General features: G+C 33.2%; 1 protein-coding gene across 7 annotated transcripts in view; it reads left to right on the forward strand.

Moving 5' to 3' along the window:
* LOC123548429 (protein CBFA2T1-like) overlaps positions 1 to 26,188 on the forward strand; it is a 170,735-nt gene that overhangs the window by 138,850 nt on the left and 5,697 nt on the right. For 3 of the 7 annotated variants that reach the window (XM_045335687.2, XM_045335688.2, XM_045335690.2), the window contains 8 exons: positions 18,550 to 18,690; positions 20,715 to 20,926; positions 22,434 to 22,523; positions 23,470 to 23,651; positions 24,149 to 24,396; positions 24,608 to 24,678; positions 25,239 to 25,446; positions 25,993 to 26,183. In XM_045335687.2, the coding sequence (XP_045191622.2) occupies positions 18,550 to 18,690; positions 20,715 to 20,926; positions 22,434 to 22,523; positions 23,470 to 23,651; positions 24,149 to 24,396; positions 24,608 to 24,678; positions 25,239 to 25,446; positions 25,993 to 26,183 (1,343 nt within the window). Of the gene's footprint in view, positions 1 to 3,117; positions 3,934 to 10,004; positions 10,248 to 17,445; positions 17,650 to 18,549; positions 18,691 to 20,714; positions 20,927 to 22,433; positions 22,524 to 23,469; positions 23,652 to 24,148; positions 24,397 to 24,607; positions 24,679 to 25,238; positions 25,447 to 25,992; positions 26,184 to 26,188 lie in introns of those variants that run through there. The other 4 variants (XM_045335691.2, XM_045335692.2, XM_045335689.2 and 1 more) reach the window with 4 other exon arrangements.

Here is a 26,188-nt window from a genome sequence, read left to right on the forward strand (position 1 = left end):
GAGTCTTAATCATGATATAAACTTGCGCACCTCCTATTTTTCATCTGGCTCCGCCCCCTATTTTCAGAGTTATGGCCCCTGAAATAGTCAAAATTGCACATTTTCACCTTGTGACATTCCTAGCTCAAAAAGTATTTGATATAAATTCATAAAACCTTGCATGAGTCTTAATCATGATATAAACTTGCGCACCTCCTATTTTTCATCTGGCTCCGCCCCCTATTTTCAGAGTTATGGCCCCTGAAATAGTCAAAATTGCACATTTTCACCTTGTGACATTCCTAGCTCAAAAAGTATTTGATATAAATTCATAAAACCTTGCATGAGTCTTAATCATGATATAAACTTGCGCACCTCCTATTTTTCATCTGGCTCCGCCCCCTATTTTTAGAGTTATGGCCCCTGAAATAGTCAAAATTGCCCATTTTCACCTTGTGATACGCCTAGCTCAAAAAGTATTTGATATAGATTCATGAAACCTTGCATGAGTCTTAATCATGATATGAACTTGTGCACCTTCTATTTTTCATTTGGTTCTGTCCCCCCTATTTTTAGAGTTATGGCCCCTGAAATAGTCAAAAATGTACATTTTCACCTTGTAAGCACCTAGCTCAAAAAGTATTTAATATAAATGGTTGAAAACTTGCATAAGTTGTAATCATGATATAAACTTGCACACCTCTAATTTTTTGGCTGGCTCCACCCTCTATTTTTAAAGTTATGGCCCCTGAAATAGTAAAAAATATGCACTTTTTCACCTAAGTATGTGCCTAGCTCAAAAAGTATTAGATGTAAATTCAGGAAACCTTGCTGGAGTCTTTAATGTGATGTGATCTTGCACACTTGGTATTCTTCTTGAGAATTTTAGCTCTTATTACAGAGTTATGGCCCTTGAAATAGTCAAAATAGTGGATTTTTTGTTTGTGATGCTCATAGCTCAAAAAATATAGGGCCTAGAATAATGAATCATTTTCATAATATGTTTGTTGAGACTATACCCCATTAAGACTGCAAACATTTGAATTACTGCCCCTTATTTGTGGCAAATGTACCAGTGGGGGGGCACATCCTGTGTCCTACAGACACATTCTAGTTTTCACAGTCAGGTCTGGAGATACAAAACTAATCACGTATAGAAAAATGTGACAATATATATTTATACTTACTAATTTCTGCCAAATGCTAATTTCTTACAGGCAGTACTTTCATGCTTCCTAATGACTTTGAATTAGGAACAATGATGGCAAAATAACCCTCATGTTTCCTTCTGCTCTCAATGTCTGTATCAATAATGGAACCAAATTTTGAAGAGTAACATACCACCTTGTAATCAAATTCAAAACATTTGTTTTTAATTCAGCAATTACTGCCTGATTGAAAGCATCAGTTTACAGATCTACAGCGATAATTTGGCAGTGAGGGGTACCTAGGAATGCTTGCTTGTTTGTTAATTGTTAATTTATATTTAGCAGTCTTTCTTTCAAGAAATGGTGGCCAGTAAACCTAGATTTGATGTAAGTACTGACCTGTTCTTTGCAAGTAGCTGACAACTCTACTCCTTGAATTATTTTTTCTTTTGCAAAATCATTATAGAGAATTTGTTAGCCTTAAAAGGAGATCAAAGTCATAACCTTTAGATCATTACAAGTCTGAACAATTCACTTGGATTTGCCCAAATATTAGAACCTCATTATAAATTTTAAATGAACATAAACATAAGTATACCCAGTAGTAGAATTATCATCTTTGACCTATACTAAGGTTTTCTCATGATATTTGGTGCAAGTGCTTCCTTACTGTTTACATTCCTGGTATAATCGATCCCCTATGGAACCAGTGTTTGTAATTATCTCCCTTATTTCTAATTACCTCCCTTGGCATCAGGTGGTATATTAGCTTTCATGTGGTTGGAAACAATTTGTCACAGAAGGTTTTGATTTAACATTAATGCCAGGGTATATTGTATACAATTTTTATGGGGATTAGTTCCCATAGCCAAGAAGAAGAAGGAAATCTTAAAGTAATTAGTGACTCCAGGAACAATTTTGTTTTTCCTGCAGAGTTATCCACCAACATTATAAATATTATCAATCCATGCTGGGTTATTACCTGACATGGATAATTGGGTAATGTGTTACAGATTGCAAGAAAGGTGAACAAGATTCAAGGCATTCTGCAGAAAAATGTGTTTTTCTGATACAAGAACAATAAAATAAGTGTTACCTTATTAATGGTGCAATATGTACATTTGATGTGATTATGTAGTGTTAACAATATGGTAATAATTACGTCAGATTATAGTTGGTACATTATACCTTACTTTTTACATGAATTACTGCATATGCTGTTGTCAGCCCAAAATTTCTGACATTTTAGGGTAGGTAATAGACTGGCATCTGTCTATAGGGTCCTTTACATAAATATATCTGCCATTAAATCCTCTCAAATAGCAGTTTCTGAAAAAAATTACAAAATCTCGTATCTCTGACTCTAACATGTTGAGATGAGCCTAGAGAGAAAATGGTTTTCTTAAAACTTATCAGTGTCATTATGAAGAAAGAAATAAACTTTATTACAGATTACATGATCTCAACAGACTTTGTAAATCTAGGTAGGTAATTTTTGCAATGGCAGAAAACTTTAAAGACGGATGCCTTTCTTTTGAAGGCGATTGCTGCAGTCCACCCCAAAGCAGACTGACAAATTTATAAAATGTGATGTGTATATAATACTGCCACCTGATTGTTCAGAAGAAAAGTTATTTCCAAGAAGGCATGCACCATGTAAAAAAAAAAGAAAAAAAAGTCTGTTACCTTTTAAGAAATTTCACAAGGTATTAATTTGATCTTCTCTTTTAAAAAAAAAACTACAATTTATGAAAAATAATTGTACATGATTAGAGCTATTGTCTCCTAATGTAATGTCAGTGAAAAAAGTTCTTATGTACCTGATTAATTTATGCTTAATAATGATATATATAATTCCAGCGTATTAAGATGTTTATATATCCTGGATTAGTTAAATACCTTGTTGCTACAATAAATATACCACACAGCCAACGGGCTTATCAGCCAGCAAAGGGCATATCAGTTCACATGGAGAGTGCTTCTCTTAGGAAACACACATGTAAAAGCAGACGGCAAATGTTCTGACAAAGCTTCAGTAATTTGTCGAACTAGGAAACAGCAGAAAGTTGAGCTTGTGTTTTAAAATTTAATGGTTTAACCACTTTGAACAGGATTTTAGTTGAAAAGGTTTTAAAACGTTATATCATAAAAATAACAAAAAACTTTAAATCTTATTTTGTTATCTAACTGGAATTTAAACCTGTTACTTGGAGTATATACATATTTTACGCATAAATATTACATATTTGTTTGTACAAAATAATAAGCATAATTATAAGAAGCTGTGTGTAATAAAAAGAAATTTGTGGAGAACTGAACAGAAGCAATGGGAATATGTTTTAGATGAGTGTCATTGTAAAGGCAGTGTATTGACGCCCGCCATGAGGAAGTGATTTGTTAACCAATATCTGGGTATGCTGTGAAACGTTTTGTAGCTTTTCTCGCATAGTGGCAGTTCCTGGAAGTTTGTGCTTGGCTGTTCTCACACAATAATCTCTATCATTGTGTTGGCTGTAATCGCTGAGATTAAACTTTAACGTGACAAACTTATTTATGACTGACGAGCATTGCCGATTGACAAGCATATTGCCTTTGCATCTTAGCATCTAAATTGCAATGCTTTTGTTCTTTAGCTTTATGATTTGATTAAAGAAAAAATAACCAGGAAAAATAAAGTGGAAACTTATTTTGTTCATGAGCTGATAGAAAACCTGAATATTTCAAGATTCTATGATTTTGTTCGAAGTGATAATATAGACCAAGATTGTAAAATTTGAAAAAAAGGATTTATTTTCTGTGTGATATGGTAAGTTATACACAAGTGGGTTATTTGTACTGAAAATAGAAATTAAATTTTTATGTGTATCTAGTACACTCATGAAATTATTGAAATATTATATTGAACATTATATTTGTAATTTCACAGTGAAAAAATAATCAAATGTTTGGTGAGAAAAAAAAAGTTTCAACATTAGAACAAAAAAAAAGAAAATTTGTTCATTCAAAATATCTTTAACTGGTGATCACTGGACAGGTTTTTGTTTTACATAAATATATAAAAGATTAAAATAAATTTTCCACATAATTCTATCAAACATGTACACACTCTTTTAGATATAAAATTTTTTGAAAGTACTAATACACATAAAATTGCATTTAAATAAATTCATTAAGAAAATACAATATTTTGTAAAATGATTAATTTTGAGATAATTTTGTTTCTTAAAAAAATTATGTCTAACGATGAAATAAAATATATAAGAGGTCTAAATTTTTTGAAATTTTATATAGGAAAAAGAAATATGTTACAAAGTGACAATAAGACTTTGCAATTGATCCTGTCCAGCACATTATCAGTGTTTAGGTCAGGAACTTGATTGATTTGAAACTTTTAAGACTTTTCACCAACACATGTTCATATTCACTGAATTCCATACAATTGTGTAAGATGGAGGTATTTTTGAATTCTGATTTTTCAAACACCCAACTAATATAAAGCCTAATTAACATTAGAATAAGTTTTATGTCCTACAATTTGTATTAGATAATGACAATTTAATTTAATTTAATTTAATTTATCAATGAAAATTATATAGATATCAGCATTTCAAAAGAAATTTACGTACTTAAAATTGTTATTTTCTCCCTTTTTGCCTAGATCATATAAATAGATTTTAAAATGTATTCTAGCATAAAAGTACTGTAATTGTCACTTTTCGGGGGTGTTTTAACAGGAGGGAAAATGGGTGTTAACAGAGAGATTCTTGCGCTCACCTGCTGTTAAAACACCATTTTATATATGCCTGTTCCATTATAAAGCGTAAACGTATTACGGATCCAAAACGGATAATTCAAAAGGAAATGAGGTCAACGTGAAGAAACAACGTAGACTTGACCGCACATTTCATGGAAATTTAATGACGTTGAGGGACGATATATATTCATTCACTTGGTTTTTACGCATTTTGTGCTAGAATAACGTTAGCGAATGTCCTTTTTGTGTTATAACATCTTCCAAATCCCTCGGGAATCGTTGGTACCCGAGCCAGGTGGATTCTGCAGATGTTATAACTCTGAAAAACATGCGTTATCCCTACATTAATTCTAAAGCTTTAAGAAGTTTAAGAACTTCCCTATAATGTACTGGTTCAGGTAGATGAAATATCATTAAGCTATCAAATATTAATGTGAAATTTTTATAAGAAATTTTATCAAAAGAAGTCTGCCATTTTTCACATGTTTTAAAGGGAGGTAATTACAAAATTTAACAAAGGACAAGATTATAAAAACATACTTGTGGTAGGAAAATATAATCTGGTGTAACCAGCTAAAAAAATAATAGAACTGTACCTTTCATATTATAAAACGTTCTTAAAGAACTCTGAGGGTGGTAAAAGGAAAATATCCTGATCAAGTTTTGACTTTATTCTCAAAATTTGATTAAAGATTAACTAAAAAATGTCAAACTTCTTACGCTGCAACTCAGTAGGACAGTTAAGCAATTTAGGTCTTCAATACTCTCTTGTAAATTCTTGTACCTGAAAACACTGCCTGGAAAATTTTTAATCAACTCCTGATTAATGTGAAATCTGACACAATTTCAGTGTATCTTCCTTGGAGGATTATTTTGATTGTGTATTGATTGTAACAGACTGTGCACATGTTGGACAGATGTGAAGCCACCTGCAATTGGTGAACCAGTCTGGGGATATAAACTATCTGGGAACCAGCATGATGATAAGATGTGATGCTCTAACATTCAAAGATTCTGTCTTTTAATTTTTTAAAGATTTTCAAGGTTTGGCTGAAAGGCAATTACTGGTTCAGTCAGTACTAAAATCACTTGCACAAAACTGGTCTTAGATCCATGTGGAAAAATTGTTTTATTTCTGAAGACAGGCCAGTAATCAGTTTGAAATTTTATTAGGAGCCATGTGTAACTTACTTTAGTCCTTCTCCACAGGTTACAGAACTTGATCATGCTTTTTACCACCAGAGTTATGTCCACTTTTTCAACTTTGCAAAGTTTTGTAAAGTTGTTGCATATAAACTGGTAGTCTGGCTTTGTAACCGACTAGATAATCTTTTTTTTTTTACAAAAAATAATTCGTAAGAATTATAACTTCATCAGTCCTGGCTCTGATGTTTTGAGAAGACAAGGGACATAATTATACCAAATTTGAATAGCCTCAGGAGTTATCTCCTTTGAACAAAACATACGGTCTGAACACAGACTAATAAACTGGTATCTGAGCCGCTTGTTGAAATAAATTTAGCCAAACTGCCATTTCATATATACTCCGAGCCAAACCGAACTGCTGAAACCAAATGAAAATTGAAATGAAACACTGAAACAAAAACATGCACAAATTGAAATCCTTAAGTTGGGTTGTGAAATTTGGTCCAACAAAAGTGATGACAACCTATCAATTGGTGCCTGATACATGCACCAGTAAACAGTTCTATAATACTGCGAAATCATTTAAATTTGCTGACATGAAATTTCGCGCATACGTGAAAAAGGACTGTTTCGCGCGGGCTTTAATTCGCGCATTTTCAATTTTAGTATAAAAATATAATTAAAAAATAATAATAACGCGGTCTTAAATTTGCGCATCGGTCCTAGTGCGAAATACGTGAAAATTCGTCCTACATGAATAAAAATGATTTCACAGTAATTATTTTATCAAAATTTTACAATGAAAGATATATTAGAATCAAATAATTTATAACAAAACCTTGTTTGAACACTGTTTATACACTCTGGTGGTTAAGTTGTAGTTGTTAAGCTGTGCCCTCGTGAAATGATTATGCCCGACGTATAAGGCGTAAAAAAAAAAATTGTTTGTTTCTGGTATCCCGACCTACCCTAAATTTTTGGCCCGACCCTAAATGTTTTTATGGCCTTGGAGAATATTTTTTTCAATTTTTTAACAAAAAGATGCAAAACTGCACTTTTTATGCTTTAAACATGGCCAGTGATGTTAGAAATCAACTTACTGATGCTCTAAAGGCATAACCCCTTTATTTGTAATCATTTTTTGTCAAAAAAAAAAATTTCCGAAAAGTCTCCCTTAATAAAAAAAAATACCAAAAAAAAAATTTTTTCCGACCTACCTACCCTAAATTTTTTGAGCATGTTACCGGAAACAAAGAACTTTTTTTTTTAGGCCTAACCGCCCATCGTTTATTATTTAAAATAGTGTTAAAACTGGGTTTGCTTTAATTATTTCTTAATTAAAATCCGAGGAAAGTTGACACAACTATGACCTGATGGACATATTCTTTGATTAAGAAATAATAAGTTCCCAAACGTGGTTTATTGTAGAATAACCCAAGTTCTGAGTTCTTATGCGTAAGAATATATCACGAAGGCCATAGGCCTGAGTGATATATTGTTTCGCATAAGAATGATAAACTCGGGTTATTCTATGATAAACACACTTGGGAACTTATTATTTCGATTCTAACACGAAATTCTAGTATCAACAATGTTAGAAAAAATGGTAATTACTTTTTACTACCGTGCTACGCACCTGAATCGGATGACATCATTACACGCGAGTGGTTTATTGCAGAATAACCCAAGATAGATTTTGCGCTACATGTATGTAGGTTATTTGCTGGTCATGTTAGAATTAAAAACTCACAAAGTAAAAAATATCCAACATAGGATTAATTGAAATAAATGCCATTTTTCAATTTTTTCAGATCATAATGCTGTTCACTCATTAAAGCACTACATAAGCAGCTGAACATCTGATGCCCTGGTGAACAAAGCAAATTTTTAATAGAAAATAAAATTTCTGTGTGTGCGTTTACTTTTTCTCCTTTTTTTGTGTCCCCCCCCTCTTCCCCATGAGTGGAGGGGGCATATAGATTTGGTCTTGTCCGTGCATCCGTCCGTCTGTCTGTCCGAAGTTCGTGATGCGCCTAGCTCGAAAAGTATTTGATATAAATTGATGAAACCTTGAATGGGTCTTTATCATGATATGAACGTGCGCACCTCCTATTTTTTGTCTGGCTCCACCCCCTATTTTCAGAGTTATGGCCCCTGAAATAGTCAAACTTGATCATGCTTTTTACCACCAGAGTTATGTCCACTTTTTCAACTTCTGCAAAGTTTTGTAAAGTTGTTGCATATAAACTGGTAGTCTGGCTTTGTAACCGACTAGATAATCTTTTTTTTTTACAAAAAATAATTCTGTAAGAATTATAACTTCATCAGTCCTGGCTCTGATGTTTTGAGAAGACAAGGGACATAATTATACCAAATTTGAATAGCCTCAGGAGTTATCTCCTTTGAACAAAACATACAGTCTGAACACAGACTAATAAACTGGTATCTGAGCCGCTTGTTGAAATAAATTTAGCCAAACTGCCATTTTATATTATACTCCGAGCCGAACCGAACTGCTGAAACCAAATGAAAATTGAAATGAAACACTGAAACAAAAACATGCACAAATTGAAATCCTTAAGTTGGGTTGTGAAATTTGGTCCAACAAGAATAAAAGATAATATTTTCCACAACTTAGTTGATTTACACGTTTTCAGGCCTGGGATTTTTCAGGACTGGTTCTGATTTCAGGCTTTTGGCTGCCAGAATTTTCCTATATAACTTTATTGAAAAAGGAGATTTCAGGCCTGAGAATGTAGATTTTCAGGCTTTTGATATTTTACTGAATCCCAGACCTGGTTTTGCTTAGAAGTTCAGATAAAAATTTTGCGAATTTGAAATTTCGAGTATATTAGCGAGGTTTATTATTCGCGAAATTGTAAAAGTGGTATCCTACTTTATTTTGAATTATACTAATGGTGAATATTTACGCGAGGATTAATTTTCACTAGATGCAGTGCCTCGTGAATATAGCGAAAATTAAACCCTCGTGAAAATTTCTGCTTTTACAGTAATCGAAAACATGATCTTCACAAATACTATCCAGTGTACAGTATTGTCAAATAGCCTAAGTCATGCATCTTCTAATAATGTGACAGGTTTCTCACATTTCCAATATATCTACTTTAACATCTGTGGTCAAATAAAAAGAAAAAGCAATTATACAAAGTACAGCCCCTGAAAACAATATTGCTCTTTCAGAGATTCCACAGAGATAATGAATTACAAAGAGATTTTCCATTGTTAATACTTCTATATTGCTGCTATATTTCAACAAAATTAAAAGAAAGAAATCAGAAAAATATGAAATCAACTTTGGTCTCAAATTTCCCTAAGGGCTTTATTCCCTTTGAAAATGGCAAGTTTTAGAATTATTAGGCAATATATTATTCTGGGTAGATCGTGACAAATGTCAGCCAGACTATCAAGGTAGCATTATCCATATAAAGAGGTAGGAAGAAAAAAAAGATAAAAAATAGAGAAGGCTTAATTTTTATAATAATGTAGGAATTCTGGATGGACACCATGGGTCACAACAAGGAAGAAAAATAGCAAAATTTCCAGTTTTCTTAGTAAGCAAAAACATAAAAAAGCCAGGATTCCCCGCCCCCCCCAAACATTTAGGAAATTTAAACAGAAATCCGAGTCTCAGGAAAATAATGCTTAATTTAGTAGTAATTCAATATTTGATTCTAGTGCCAGTGATTTTTAAGAGACCGTAACGAATTTACTAGATTTTGTCAAAACCAGCAGCATTATAATCCATACAATACTGGTTACTAATTAAGAAGAAAACAGAGGCCTCCATTTGCTGTTCTCCTAGTTTTGCCTGAAATTGCTGTCAATACAGTATAATCCATACGATATCGGTTAATAATTTCTATATTTGAGAAGTACCATATACAGATGAATGGTGTCCCATGTGTTGTACATTTATTGACTGAGAGTATTGCAACAGCTTATAGACAGGCTGTTTTCCTGCCGCATATGCTGTATCCCGCGGGAAACGAGGGAAAATGAGCTCAGGCGATGTTGCTTTATTTTCATCATTCTCTCCTTAGATACACGGATATACAAACTGTTTAGGAATATTTTATATTGGAAATTGGTGAAACATTGAACTGAAAAATTAAATTCTGGATTGTTTGAAATTTGAAAATCTTGCAAGCGTTACTTTGTTGCATGATGGTTATTTAATGCTATAGTATAGTAAAAGAAAGGTAGGGATTTTAATTAATTCCTTAATTGAATATTAAAATTTAATTAATGTGTATAAAAAGTGAAATAGATTTGTTTTTAATGATGGCCGTTATTCTCCTGAATAAGATAACTGTGGGGATAATATGGAATTTTGCATTGTGACTCTGCATATTTCTGAATGACAAAAATTTGAATTAATATTTGAAAATGCTAAGAAATGATTGCTTGATATTTTTATTTAAATATTCAATCTTTTATTTTACAATCGTCATTATCACTATTTAGTCCAGTAGCTGCGAGGATTCATTAATCACTATCATATAATTTTATCAGAATTTTGGAAAACTGCAAAAAAAATTTTAAACATTTTCATGGATCACAGAAATTAAAATTTTAGTTGATTTTATGTAAAATTTGAAATGCATGAAAAGCCATTGAACTCATGACCAAACAAGATACCGTATTTTGGTGTGTATAGGTCGCGGTAATGTATAGTCCGCATCTAATTTTTGCTCTGGAAATGGTCGGAAAATTTAACTTCCAGCGTATTAGTCGCAGTTAAATTTCAGATTTTTTCCCCAGCAATATTTAATATTTACCGGCAAAAAAGTTATGGCGGCGGCCATATTGATGCCGCGGACTGAATTATTATCAGAACCTGATTGGTGGAAATCGGACAGTGTTATTTTCGTTCCCAACCGTTTCGTACCAACAGTAGTATCGGTAACAGACTACATCAAAGAAAAGCGGCTTTTTGACACTAATTGGCAGCAGACGGTTTGCGTTTTCATTCTGTTATCATGCAAGTGTGAATTGTTTGCACAGCAATTATAGCACCTTTCCGTGTCATGTAATTAACAGCGTTCTTTTGATTCTGAGTAAAAAGATTAACAAAATATCTCTGTTTGGATTTTTTTCTTTTATTTAAAAATCAAAAGTAAAAAATTATCTTTCAAATTTTTTAATACGCTAAGAATTAGTATAAACAATGTTTGGAATGGAGGACGGATCTGTCCGGATTTTATCCAACCTTGAGTACATGTCAATGGCGTCCAGTAAAACGAAAGTAGAAACAAACGTAATTCAGACTGCAAAAACATCTTTGAATTAATGTCATTCGTAATTTTAATAGTCTGTATGGGTTATTTACGATATATTTTATTGAAAGTAACCGCTATTGGCTGAAAAGCCGCCGATATTGATATTTTTTATCCATTTTGTTCGTTCGTAACAGATGCACGTAATTTTGCGAGAGCTTTGGTCAGAAAATTGGCCCGAAAAAAAACCTGCTGGCAATGTTCTGTCGTATAGGTCGCAGGAACTTTTTCAGGCAGCAAAATGGGTAGAAAAAGTGCGACCTATACACACCAAAATACGGTAAGCTGGCTTTTACTTTGAAAAAAATATTGGAAAAAAAGTCACCAGGCTAGTTTAAACCACATTTTAAAAGGTTTAAATTGCTAAATCTGACCAAGACCAAAATAAAAGGAATGAAAAAAAAAAAAAAAAAGATGAATCCATCCCTCTTAAATTTTAAAGGGAAAAAAAGCAAAAACTAATCATGAATGACTGAAAGTTTTGCCAAGTTTTCATTATCATGTTATGTTGGAACAGAAACAGGTGGTCTAAAATACTTCCTGGTTCTCATGCATTAAGGTATACTCCTTTATCATATCTGCTCTTCACAGAGAAGATCATTTTAGTGCATACCACCAAAGCTGTCAAGTATGGTGTACCATTTGGGTCAAAAGTCTGCTTTGTGTGCACACACGTTTTCAAAATATAAGTGCACGTAGAAAAATATGCACGCATAAATATATATGTCCATGTTTATACTTTTATATGTGCACGCATAAATATGTAGGTGCAATTGTTTACACAGATGTGTGCCTGTATAAATATGTGCGCTTGTAATTACGCACGCACGTGTAAATTTACATATATTTTGAAATGTGCGGGCACACAAAGCAGACTTTCAACCCAAATGGTACACCATAGTCAAGATACACTTCTGTTTTGACATGCAAGGGGCTTTGCAGTGATATCTAATATGCAAACAGCATGTTACCTCTGTTAAACACATCTCTGTGGAGAAAATGCCTCTCTACAATGACAGATATTTCTTTCCCATTGGATAAAGTTCTTAGTAAAATAACTTCCCTACAGCAACAACCTCAGTACAACAAACGTAAAACCAAATATTCCCAAGAATGTTCAATCTTGAGAGGTTGTACTGTAATTATGGGAATTTTTTTTTATTGTTTTATTGGGACAAGTTGTCATGATGGGGGTATCTTATTTTCATAGGGGTGGAGCTAAGTTTTGTTAGTTTCATTGTGTTAACCCATCAATTTGAATCCAAATAAAAAAGAAAACTTTTTAATTTATTTGACCTTTTAAATTAAAAAAAAATTAAGAATTCATTTAAGAACAAGAATTTTGTGATCAAGTTCAATAGAATTTATTGAAAATTGAATAAAATTATCGAAATATATTTCATCAAAATTTTATTGTAAATAATAAAATATTATATACCTATGATTATACCGTATATTACTAGTCGTGGAGGAAAACAGATCACTGTTCATCAGTATTAATTTAATTATTATTTAAAAAGAGTGACCTGATTACTTATTAAGAAATATTCATTTCATTTACTCACAGATAATAATTAGAAGGATAGATGTGTTCATTGGTATCAATTATAAATGATTAACGTTTTTTTATCTGCTCAACTGGTAGGTCTGCTGTGTGTGTGTTCTTTTTTATTGTAAAAAGCAGGATTGAACTCAAAAAAAAAAGAGAAAAAGTAATAATTTACAAATAACTCACAAGTTAAAAACGTCCACACTTAGTTCATGTAATTAGCATCAGTAACCAAATGTGGAATATAAATTTGCCTAAATTTCAAAAGAAAAGCAACACAGAACAGTTGAACTACAAAATCAAAATCAATTTAAAAATGTGGAATATAAATTTGCCTGAATTTCAAAAGAAAAGCAACACAGAACAGTTGAACTGCAAAATCAGAATCAATTTAAAAGTCTTGATTTGTTTAGGTCATTAATAAATTATTATCAGTATATTTTGCTAGAAGTAACAAATTGTTTTAAACATTAAATTTCTTTTTTTGTTTGAGATTGATTTGCTTGGTTTTGCTGACATTAAGTGTATGCAGGTTAGGGCTAACTCAATTCTATCACTGTTTTGATTGAAATCTGAGGGTAGCAGATGGTTATCAGAGAACAATGTTCTGTTGGTGTTTTGACCAGCACTTGACTTGGTGTGTAGAGCATCTGGCAGCCTTCTGTCTCTCAGACTTCAAGCACTACACAGTCTGCTATGCTATTTGATTTGTTACTCTATTATCTTGTTTCAGATGTAAATTCCCAGAATTATTCTTGAAAGACATTTTTTACTTTTCCCCCATTTAATTAAGGACACAACATTTACCATATAACTCCATTTTACTGTGGGAACTTTATTTCTTCTATTTCGACAGTTTAGAACAGTTCAATAGATTAGGATGACTATATTACAGTGAGTCTATTTTATGCATAAGTTTAATGTCTTCAGGGTAGCTTTTTCCAAAAATACATCTGCAGAAAGTAAAGAATAGCTAATTTGTAGAATATTTACAGAATGTAAAGCCGGCAGAACAAAGAACATAATTATGTAACATAAGATTAATGGAGATGTATGAGAAAAGTTAGCCTAAATCTGGAATCCTGGCCTTTGGAGAAATATGGGCCTACTTTTTGATGCATGGCTCTATGACTGCACATGTGTTTGAGGTACTCAGTGTGTTTCCGAAAATCTACACTTACCTTTTATTTTTTCTATCAAAATACCTTTGAAAAAACATTCAGATCAATAACCCTATTTTTGATGTTTTTTAAATCTGCCGAATAATGACTTATAAAACCTGTGCTATCTGTTTTAACCAGCTGTAGCTAAAATCTGTGAACAGTACATTTAGTTTCCAGATTTTCTGAAAAGATGTCTGTTGAAAACTTGAGGAAATATGGAACTTAAACCTACTGTATAAAGAATTATAAAATTACGCACAGTGACTTTGTTTTCACTAATATGTATTGGTTATTTCATCTGAATTATATGCACAACTTCTGCAGCGGGGGATATTGTGAAACTTCAAGATTAAAAAATTACTTCATAAAAGAATGAGAGCAATATTTCTTGATGATCTTTTATTTTTATAAATGCTATACATTTGTTATAAAGTCTGAGTAAATGAAAAGTCACAGTAAATGAACTTTTTAGTGAACATAACCAGGTACAAATAGCTTATTTTGAATGTATAATAAAAAAGATACTTAAAAATTATGGATTTGCAGTTGAATTGTATGCCAAACAGCTGTTGTTTTTATGCCCCCGAAGGGAGGCATATAGTTTTTGAACCGTCTGTCAGTCTGTGGGTCTGTCCGCAATTTTCGTGTCCGGTCCATATCTTTGTCATCGATGGATGGATTTTCAAATAACTTGGCATGAATGTGTACCACAGTAAGACGACGTGCAGTGCGCAAGACCCAGGTCCGTAGCTCAAAGGTCAAGGTCACACTTAGACGTTAAAGGATAGTGCATTGATGGGCGTGTCCAGTCCATATCTTTGTTATCGATGGATGGATTTTCAAATAACTTGGCATGAATGTGTACCACAGTAAGACGACGTGCAGTGCGCAAGACCCAGGTCCGTAGCTCAAAGGTCAAGGTCACACTTAGACGTTAAAAGATAGTGCATTGATGGGCGTGTCCGGTCCATATCTTTGTCATCGATGTATGGATTTTCAAATAACTTGGCATGAATGTGTACCACAGTAAGACGACGTGTCATGCACAAGACCCAGGTCGTAGCTCAAAGGTCAAGGTCACACTTAGATTTAAAGATCATTCATTGATGGGCGTGTCTGGTCCATATCTTTGTCATCGATGCATGGATTTTCAAATAACTTGGCATGAATGTGTACCACAGTAAGACGACATGGCACGCGCAAGACCCAGGTCCGTAGCTCAAAGGTCAAGGTCACACTTAGACGTTAAAGATCATTTTTCATGATAGTGCATTGATGGGCATGTCTGGTCCATATCTTTGTCATTCATGCATGGATTTTAAAATAACTATGCATGAATGTGTGACACAGTAAGACGATGTGTCGCGTGCAAGACCCAGCTCCGTAGGTCAAAGGTCCTAAACTCTAACATCGGCCATAACTATTTATTGAAAGTGCCATCGGGGGCATGTGTCATCCTACGGAGACAGCTCTTGTTTTCAGTTACAACTTGGTATTTATTTCAACTAAACTAGCCACTGGACTGAAAAAAAAGATGAAAAAAATACAAAAAATGTTTTTAAATTTTATTTTAACTTATAATATTCAAAAGCAAGTTTACTCTGGAGATTTTCTCGGAGAAATGATTGCAATATGGTCAGACCATGGTATTGGAACTAGGGTATAGACTGGCACTATTCACTAGAACTGAAATATAAAAGAAAAAAATATAATTGAAAAATATATCGTAGTCCAGGAGCTAGTCTTTATTTCAACAAACCCTTTTAAGTGCCCTGACATAACCTCTGGGAATTGTTTGCTGTGGTTCCCATCTGTTTTCCTATAGGAACTGGTACCAGTTCAATGCTGCCGTAATTCATTGATTATTGAATGGCTACAAATATTTGCCCACTTGCAGACTGCCATTATCCACATGTCATTTTTCCCAGTCCTTTGCTAAAGCACATGAAAATTTAATAGATGCGAATTAAATAAAAAAAGAAGTCCATCAAAGTTTAAATATTCAAGAGGGCACCTAATCAATTATGCGAGTTGACAGAACTTTTTTTTTTATTATTATTTATGAATTATAACACTCATTTATATTAATGAAAAAAGTATAATATGTCAGTATTTAGTGTTGCGAACAGGTACCGGTATTTTTTTTATTCCATTGTTTGAAGAACAGTGACCTAGTGGCTTAGTAGTTAAGGATGTCACTGACGTGGGTTGAAACCTTGTTTTGGATTTAGAATTCTTCCTGTGAGAAAGCTGGGCAGTTGGTTTGAGGAAGGTCATTGGTTCTAACCAGGATCCCGCCTGTAATGAAATGATGTCCGCAGGAGCACCTAAGGTCTTCCTCTGCTTTTAAAGCTGGAAGAGTTGCCGTATGACCTAAAATTGTGTTGGTGTGGCTATAAACACAACAAGAAAAATTTGATGATAAAAGTTTTTGCCTAATATTTTAAAATTGACATTTTGTATATTAAAATATTGTCCAGCAATTACTGGTAAGCAGTTTCTTTGAATATTCTTTGATTTTTGCCCATGGCTTTTGTTCTTAGCAATTAAAAAAATCTTGATGTTTTTATTATTATTATTATGGCCTTTCCACCCAGCAATTAAGCAAAAATAATTGGTAGGGCCTTTTTTTCATTTAAGAACGACTCTTTATAAATTAAATCCTCTTATTTGGTTAATTTTATAGACAACACCAGTGTACCCAATAAAAAGATTTCCGTGGTTACGTTTTCATTTATTTTTCACACCTTTAAAGGAAAAAGAAGCAATTTCTTTAATGGTTTTGACAATACAATTAGAGAGATTTGCTGTAAGCTTTATTGATCTTTAACGCGTGCCTGATTGCTCTCGATAGCACAGAAATAATAGACGATTTAGCTGTAAAATGCTGGTTAAGTTAATTTGAACGATGGTAGAAAATATTGTCACAAAGGCGAGACCCATTGTTACCCTGTTGTTGGTCCTGTAGTAATTTTCCGACCAATTGACACTGACTACTGTTTTAAGTAGGGTTTATAGGAGGATGAAAATAGGAAGATGGGGGTTATTACATTATCGAGGGTTGATTGAAATTGAAACAAATTCAGATCCTAGAGATTAGATCTGTCTCTTTGTTCGAAATATTAAAAGCAACCTCAGTTCGCAAAACACAGTTTTAAATATTGATATTTTTTTACAGAAAAAATAGTCGGGGAGAACTGTGACAGCAAATAAGTTAGGGCAATATTAAAATTAAAGCTATCTTAGGAGTGAAATATATTGTGCACAGATGTTAACATTTGGAATATTGTCTTATTTAAGTTTATAATGATTAAAAAAGTCTATAAACTGTTGACCCCAGGAACATGTGGGATGGCATTATTGCATAGAACTGTAAGTAGGCAGACAGTGTGGTTCTTATCAGTGGTGTTAACATTTTAGAAAATTAAAGTCATGAAAGTGAAACTCGATAGTGACAAAATTTCATAGAAAAAGTTGATTGATGCAAATTTTATGTCTGATAATTTATAAGGAGCTATTTGGATTTGTTACTTTGACAGTGTTAAGTTGAATAAAATCAGAAACTTTAATAAAATAATTGTTTCTGCTATGAAGGGATATATTTTATATCCAGGTATTGTTTTACTGTTCTTTTTTTATATAATATTTTTTTCTGTGAGTGAAATTAAAAGAAATAATTCAAATAAGAAGATTTAACTTCTTGTGTAAAAAAAAAAAAAATTGGTCAAAATGTTTTGAAGAAATGTTTGCATGCAAAAAACCTAAAGAGCAGTTTCAGGGGTGGTTAATATCTGCAGCAATTCTATTTCTTATGTCAGTTTATCCGCACATATTAAACCAGATGATGCATATTCTTTATTGAAAATATTTCAGATAAATATTGTGACCATTTTGATTTGACTTTCTCGAGTTACATTAAAAACAATTCACATTTGAAAACTGAATATGATTATTATTATTAATTACAGGGTTTGTTAGTGATTTTCCACAGAAATATTTTGGCTCAGTATGATAAATGGGGGACGAGGTGCTAGTGTAAGTAAGGTGTAACTAGTGTATAATTGAATTTATTATCGACCACTTATTTTTAGCCTAAAAGGACATGAAAATCTAGTGACCCTCCACAGAAATATAGGGGGTAACCATGTGACCACCTTTTTTCCAGTGGAAATGCTAGAATCTTTTGGGCAGTAAAACAGTATCTTTTGTCTCACCTGTCCTGACTCCTACAGTTTCCAGGATTTTAGAGATGTCAAGCAGCCAGCAGTTGAACTATCTTCATACTTGAGCCGTGCCATGAGAAAACCAACATAGTGGCTTTGCGACCAGCATGGATCCAGACCAGCCTGCGCTAATGGTTTCCATAGTTGCAATAGACTTTGAAAGCGAACAGCATGGATCCTGACCAGACTGCACGGATACGCAGGCTGTTATGTCAATTAGTTAAAACTAAACTTAGTTTACTAAATAAAAAGATGTATCTTATATTAAATGTACTTTTGTTTGTTTTCAGATCAGTGTGACAGCATAATGCCAGAAAGTCCAGAGACAAAAGGTCAAGGTCACACACCAATAACTTCCCCTACCCCGATGGCTGGAGGAGTAGCCCCTGGTCTGAGAGAGTCAACCAGACCTCATTCAAACAACAATGCAGGTATATACAATGCAGGAGCTTTTAGAAATATAGATTTTGTGTGAAACAAAACATATATTATGTAAGAAAAAAAGAAATGAATTTTGAAGAAACATTCCCTACATAAAGTACATGTATCACTAACTTTCCAGTCTGAAACTTTATTATAAGGGATCTAGATTTCTTGACTTTGCAGCTGTTTGAATTTCTAAGTCTTACATACAGCACTGTACCTAGTAAATACTTTATACCATATTTATGTAGCATCCTTTTAAATGACAAACCATGTTCAAAGGGGCTTTACATTCATACATACATGTACACATACAGTAGTAAGCACTCGAAAGTGCAAATTCATCCTCTGCCAGTGTAGATACGGAGTGATCTCGTCAGAGGGACAGAGAGAGAATTAAATGCAGGAAATATAAGATCAGTCAAGGATCACATGAATCATTGAATGTCTTGAGTTAGCCCTGGTGTCTGAGCCATAGATGCTCAAGCGAGTGGTGTTTCACTGTACCAGTACTAGTTGTCAGAAAGGCTTGTCCAACCATTGATCAGATTAATTGACCAATGTAACATTACAGAAATACTTCTGAATAAAGGCACTGAACCTATATTCAGACAAAATATTGGATAAAGCTGACAAATCCTATGTGGTGCTGCTGGTAAATTTATATATTATTATTGGTGGTCTGGTGGTCGAGCAGTAACATTCTTGACTGTCAATCCAGAGGTCCAGGGTTTGATCCCAGATCAAGCTTTCAGAATTTCCAAGATGCTCTTCAGTGTTTTTCACCCAATTTAGAGGTCAGTACTGGCTCTTCCAAGGAAGGAAAACTTTGCTTGTATCAGTGCTCTTCACTGGGCATGTTAAAGAACCAGGCTATCTGTTCAAAAAGAACGAGGCTAATATATAGCCTTAAATGTATGTGTAAAAAATTTCTCTCTGTTCTGGGGGACTTTGTCTCACTCTGTTCCTTTGGTCAGTTCGCTCTGTAGATACGTATGGTATAAAATATTTACTAGGTACAGTTCTGTATGTAAGACTAACAGAAATGCAAATAGCTGCAAAGAGATTTAGAAAGTCAAGAAATCTAGATCCCTTGTAATATAACTGAAATTGGAGAGTTAGTGATGCTTTATGTTAGGAAAATGGCATATCATATAACTAAGCACCTAATGTACTTTGATTTTAGAAAAGGTCATTAAAAGAGACAATGGAATATTTGATATTTTGCTGTTGTTCGTATTTCATGGATGTTTTGCAAGTGTTGATGTCATAGAAAGAGTTGCTAATTAAAAGCCACTCTGTAGGGAAACAATCTTGCAAATTACTGTAGGCCTTTAAGGATTGTGGTGAACGCAAGTTAAGATTTGGTTGATAAGTGATAACTGATTGCTGCAAATGGGCACGGAGAAAACTTATTAACAGTTGTTGTTGAATGTGCTATAAAAGGTTGTGTATAGGAACAATAACTAGACTTCAAAGACCTGTCTTACGTATAAGAGATTTTATTCTTATATTCATACGGTAATGTTACAGTTTTCGGGAGAAAATTGAGAAACGATGAACTTCAATAAAGTTTATACAAATATGGATTCTAACAACATAAGTGGTATTGAAAGATTCAAATATATTATCTTGTCTTTGCCAGCCTGTAAATTAACATTCTGTTTGAAATATTAATATCTTTCAGTTAAGCACAGATGTGTATGTTTTATTAGTGGATATATAATGCTTAAAATGATATTTTCTTTTTGTAAATACATTTACATATTGTATTTTTATGACATATTTTAAACATTATATTTCTGAGAAAGTAAAACAAAAATTGAATCTTAGTTTTACTCTCTTAGTGTAAAAAGTAAAACATTTTTTGCTAACATATTAATAGATTTGCTCTGCAGTTTGTTATGAAACACTTTTAAATATATTTATGTACACAAATCTTAACTTCATAATTTTCATGAAATTAAAGGATGCTGGAAAAGAAAATTGCATTTATTTTAAAATCTTGCAATTTTTAATTTTATGTTTTTAGGAGAACATTCGCCTGTTCCCGCGGGAATGATGAACGGACGGATGCCAACACCGCCAACAGTTCAAATGTCATCTAGTCAGCAGTTACCGCCGGCTTGTGGTGCGAGACAGCTTAGTAAACTGAAAAGATTTCTGACAACCTTGCAGCAGTTTGGTTCTGATATATCGGCAGAAATTGGCGAAAGGGTGCGAGCTCTAGTGCTTGGATTAGTTGTAAGTATCTGTTTTATTTCGTGAAAAGTACCTGGTAGTTATTTATTATTCCTTCTTGTTCATGAATTAAGAAATAATAAGTATCAAAATTAGGTTTATCGTAGAATAACCTGAGTTTGAAGTTCTTATGCATATGAATATATCACGAAGGCCAACTTATTTAGATACTTATTATTTCGATTCTAACACAACTTACTTCAAATATCAGAGGAGTATTTTCATCAAAATTAAATTACAACTGTGTGCTACGCTGCAGCATTTTAGCCAAAACACGGTGTGCGCGCAGCATAGTTCAAGGTTGGTTTATTGCAGAATAACCCAAGATAGATTTATGTAGGTTATTAGCTGGTCGTGTTAGTGGTATGACCTCTTGCTAAAGACAGTTCCAAACAAAAAAGACTTCTACAAAGACAGTATTTTACTTCCATTTTCTTAGCGCATTATTTTCTCCAAAGCAACAAGGAACAACTTCTGTACATGTTCTCAGTGGTGTTCACTGAAGAGGTTTCACTGTACCTAAGAACAAAAATTGTTGACTTTGTCCTTGTTTATATAAGAAGTTAAGTGCAGTCAAGGTTACTGATATGAAAAAAAAAAGGAATATCAGAAATAAAAAATGTTGTATGAGCATGAGAATTACAAGTTTCCAAATATAGTTTTTCAGTAAATTGATTCACTAATATGAACTAATGTGAAATCATTGATTTCGGTCAGCAATTTTTTGTGGTTCAGGTCAAAACAGCTATTTGTTGTGTCTGAATTAAAAGTTTGTGGATTACAAAAATATCAAAAACTAAAATGTAAGGTTTTGATTTTAAGATTGCCACAACCTCAAAATTGTTAATGCTTATCCCTTATCCTGCTAAATTTCTATAATGAACTTTTCCATCTTTCAGTATGGACAGTACCATTAACTGTTTAAGGGGGTGCTTACCAAAAAGATACTGACTGAATGGCAAACAGTGCAGGTCATGATCATGATTTGCACTGGTTGCAACGGCAGAATCAGTCGTGTCCAGCATGACAAATCCATGCTTGAAAAACTTAGAAGAATAATTATTGTAGTGCTTAAATAATGAACAAAGTCAACTTTACCTAGTATATTTAATAACTGTTTTCAGTTCTGTTTTGTTTCTTTGTGTAAGATATAAAGGATGTTTGTTTGTTTCAGTGTAAGATAGATATTATCTTTTATTGAATGAACACCAGATGCAGTATTTTAATGCTACCAACAAAGATCTGGTGTTAACAAATGAAAGATACTAAATGTAAAACTAAAAATGTTCTTTTTATTCTGTGCAAAACTTTCCATTTTGCCTGTGCAACCAGTGAAAAATATATTTGATATTTTCATGGAGAAATTACCACATTTTTTCAATAATTCAAGAAAGAAAAAATTTTATGAAAAATATTTGATATAAGGCATTATAGTAATATACTGAAAATGTTCAGTCTACCTGTGTCTTTGATATAACATGGCTGTCTAAAACTGCTCTATTTATTTCAGAATTCGCATCTTTCCATTGAAGAATTCCACTCCAAATTGCAGGAGGCAACAAACTTTCCACTTCGACCATTTGTAATACCTTTTCTGAAGGTAGGTAATTTTTTCTAATTCAGGTGAAGAGTGAAATATATTTCTAATTAAGGTAGCATTCAAAAAGTGATAGAAATATGTGGGAATTTTGTATCACAGGTGCGAAAAATCACAAAAAAAAATTTTTATACGATTACTTTTAATTTGTTTCAGTGAACTAGCCAATAGGGAAAAAATTAATTAAGTCTAGCCATTTTGGTATATGTACTGGATAAGCCACAACTGAGCCTTGCAGACTCCTTTTAATGAAGGAGAAAAAACAAGAAAACAAGATTATAAAACGTCTACAGCTTCCAGCCTTGGTTTTTAGGCATGGCAAAAAAACTTTTCCAGTAGCATGTCTGTTACATATAGATTCAGTGAAAGGAAAACCTTAATTAAAGAAAGCAGCGTCACCATCTGGCATTTGAAACATATGGGCAGTAGTCATTTTTTTTATTTCCAAACCTTTGTGAGAAATCTTTCCTGCTTACTTTTACTTACTTTTACTTACTTTACTATTTTATCAGCTACTTTAATGGCTCAGTGCTTTATGTGGAATGTTTTTGCTTCAACTATTTTTATTATTTAAAAAAAAAAAATCTTGTTAAGTAAATTGTCAGTTGTTGTGGAGAAAAGAAAAGTTCAGTGACCAGTTTGTTCAATAACATACTTTGTAGATAGCTGTTACAAACTTTTGCAAAATGGCCAAGCAAAATTTTATATCAGTTTCTCATACCGCACAGGTTCTTTCTCAAGCATATTGATTCCAGAACAAAATGCAACAAGTCCAAATTCCAGAAGAAGATTAAGGCCAATAAACACTTTTGTTTGGCTTTATGGCCATTCTTTTCAGTGTCCCCATAATTATTAACGTCCTGCCATATTTTAAGTGGAATTTCAACTTAAAAAAAACAACAACAAAAAACACTTTCGTGTTAAAAAGTGTGATCTGTTCTGTTTTCAGGCAAACCTACCATTATTACAACGAGAACTAGTGCACCTAGCTCGAATGGCAAAGGAGACTCCACAGAATTATTTAGCTCAGAATGAACATATCCTGTTCAATGCCACGCAATCACCCCTCGAATCTCAGGATACCCCTGTCCCACAGATCAATGAGAATGGAAAACGCTTGTCCCCTGAAACGTAAGCTCATTCTATTTCCCTAAAATTTATGTCTGTTACTGATGGAGGCTTTTATTTCGTTGGTATAAAATGTGTTTATCCAAAACAGTCATCTTGTTTGGTGCTTAAATTCTTCGGTTTCAAATTCTGAAGGATCTATAGGAATTTTTTTTTGGTTGTTGTGAATTATTTTCATGGATTGGCACAACCACAATATCTATGAAAATATGACCCCCAAGAATGCTAAGGATTTAAAAATTTGTATAGGAAGTATAAATGTAAAGCATTCAGTCAGTTTAATAAAATTAGATGACATGAAGTGAATAATTTTTAAAGGCATTCATTACCTAATTTGATAGCTTTCTTAGGTGAAATAAGAAAGTCATGAAGCTGGCTAGCACTTCTTTAAAAATTTTAGACCTTTTATCTCTTCAATTGTTAAAAGGTTAAGCCTGTAAATATAGAGGAAATGATAATCACACTTCAATACTTTAAAACTTTTTTCCGATATTTTGTAGAAGGGGACATGAGAATGGCCTAGACGTACATCCTGCTAAACGACATCAGCCAACAAGTCCACACGGACCAAATCGCATCAGTCCAAATGGCATATTAAATCTTTCAAATGGACCAATCAGGTTGGAGGATATAAGTATCTCACGGGAACTCAGGGAACGGGAAAAATTAGAACGGGAACGTCTAGAAAAAGAAAGGACTGATCATAGAGATAGAGATTTTGACAGGGAGCGACACTTTCCATCTTACAGTAAGTATAATCTAACTTTTTTTTCACTTGAAAATATTTCAGTTTCATGAAATGTGCATTCAATACTTTATGACTCAGTCCTTTGGTAGAAATACTTTGGTCATTACGACATCAACCTGTAATGTCTGGATAACTTTCTGTTTCAAAATATCAAAGGATTGTGTGCTTATCTTTGTTTTCTGCCAGTAACAAAATTGTTTTTGACTTTTAGATTTTGGCCGTTCAGAATCTGCATTTGATCCTCTTGAAAGATTTGATGATGACTGGAGGCATGTAGAAACTGTAAGTATAAAACATTACAGATGCATGTTACTAATTTTTTAAAGAGCAACTGATTTCAAGGATTTAGAAAGACTTTAATTGGGAGACTTGATAAGAAGTTGCCATTGAAGTTCATACTTGACTTGCATAAGGGATCGACAATTCCCTGATACATAACTAGTGGTAATGAATCGGCAACTCCTGGAGATTATCATGACGTTATTGCTAGAATATGATAATTAAACACTGTCTGCTGTGATTGAGTCGAAGATACATTGAACAACAGAATCGTTAACTGTTACTTTTCTCAAGAAAAATTGCTTACAAAATGATCATCAAAAAATGCTTACGAAATGATCATATCGAAGTGGGAATATAGCGCCTTCAGAAAAAACCAAGATCTCATTTTGCAATTACAATAGTTGGCATGATTCTGCTTTGTGTTATTACGCGAGTTTCAGATTTGTTTGATTTTTTGTTCCTTGTTCTAATCATGACTGCCTTCAGATGATTCAAAAAGAAATATTAAACCTCTGGTCAGGAATTTACAACCTTGTAAATGGCCTTTTTCTTTATTCTAGATGTTAAACTGTATTATTGGTATGGTGGATAAAACACGACGAGCGTTATCGGTCCTTCAAGATCGTAGCTTACGTGATCGTGAGGAACTTTCTATATGGATGAGAAGAGGTGGTGGCGATGATTCCGATTTAAAGAAACGCAATCCTGAAACTTGGTTAAATATGAGAAACACTGATGAAAGAATTTCTGATGTGCGACGACGTGCAGGTACAGCGTTTTAATAATTTTAAGATATAAATAGTGATATCAGAATTGATTGTTTGTTTTACCATTTACTGTAACCAGGGGAGGGCAGTGTGTAACTATCGGACTGAGATAAAGTTTAGTAATCTGAAATTCGTTTGCTGAAGTTGTTATTTGCATTGTATTTCTACTTTATACCGATATAATATATAAGTATCTATTTTTGATCCTATACTATATGTGAATATTACGCCAAAATGGGTAACGTCTTTTGACGTCGTCATTGGCGTCGTACTTTCCTGTGACGTCATACTATTTTGTTATTATACTCTGATGAAGTCCAATGGACGAAACGTAAGTTTTGAAGTAAAAAGTATATTTCTGGAGTTAGTTCTTCGCTTTATCTATTTCTTACTTTATACCGAAAAATTTGAAATTTTTAAGTAACTTTTTAACAAGATATCTCTAACATCATGAACGTGTGTATCTATTTTCTACTGGCAGTTTCATAATTTGAAATCAATGTTTGCCATTCTCTGTTCTTTCACTTGTTATATTTTCTCATATTAGAAGAAGCTGTACAAGAAGTGAAGAGACAAGCCATGTTAGAGCTACATAAAGCTGTTGCTGCAGCAGACACAAAAGCAAATGAAATGGTGAGCCAGGAGCGTGCTAAGATGGAGCGGGCAGTTCAAGACATTCGTAAACAGACGCGTGAAGAGGTGTTGAACAACATCAATCATCAGGAAGAAAGTAGTGAGGTCAT

The sequence above is a fragment of the Mercenaria mercenaria genome, chromosome 6 (assembly GCF_021730395.1).
Source record: "Mercenaria mercenaria strain notata chromosome 6, MADL_Memer_1, whole genome shotgun sequence".
Taxonomy (NCBI): domain Eukaryota; kingdom Metazoa; phylum Mollusca; class Bivalvia; order Venerida; family Veneridae; genus Mercenaria; species Mercenaria mercenaria.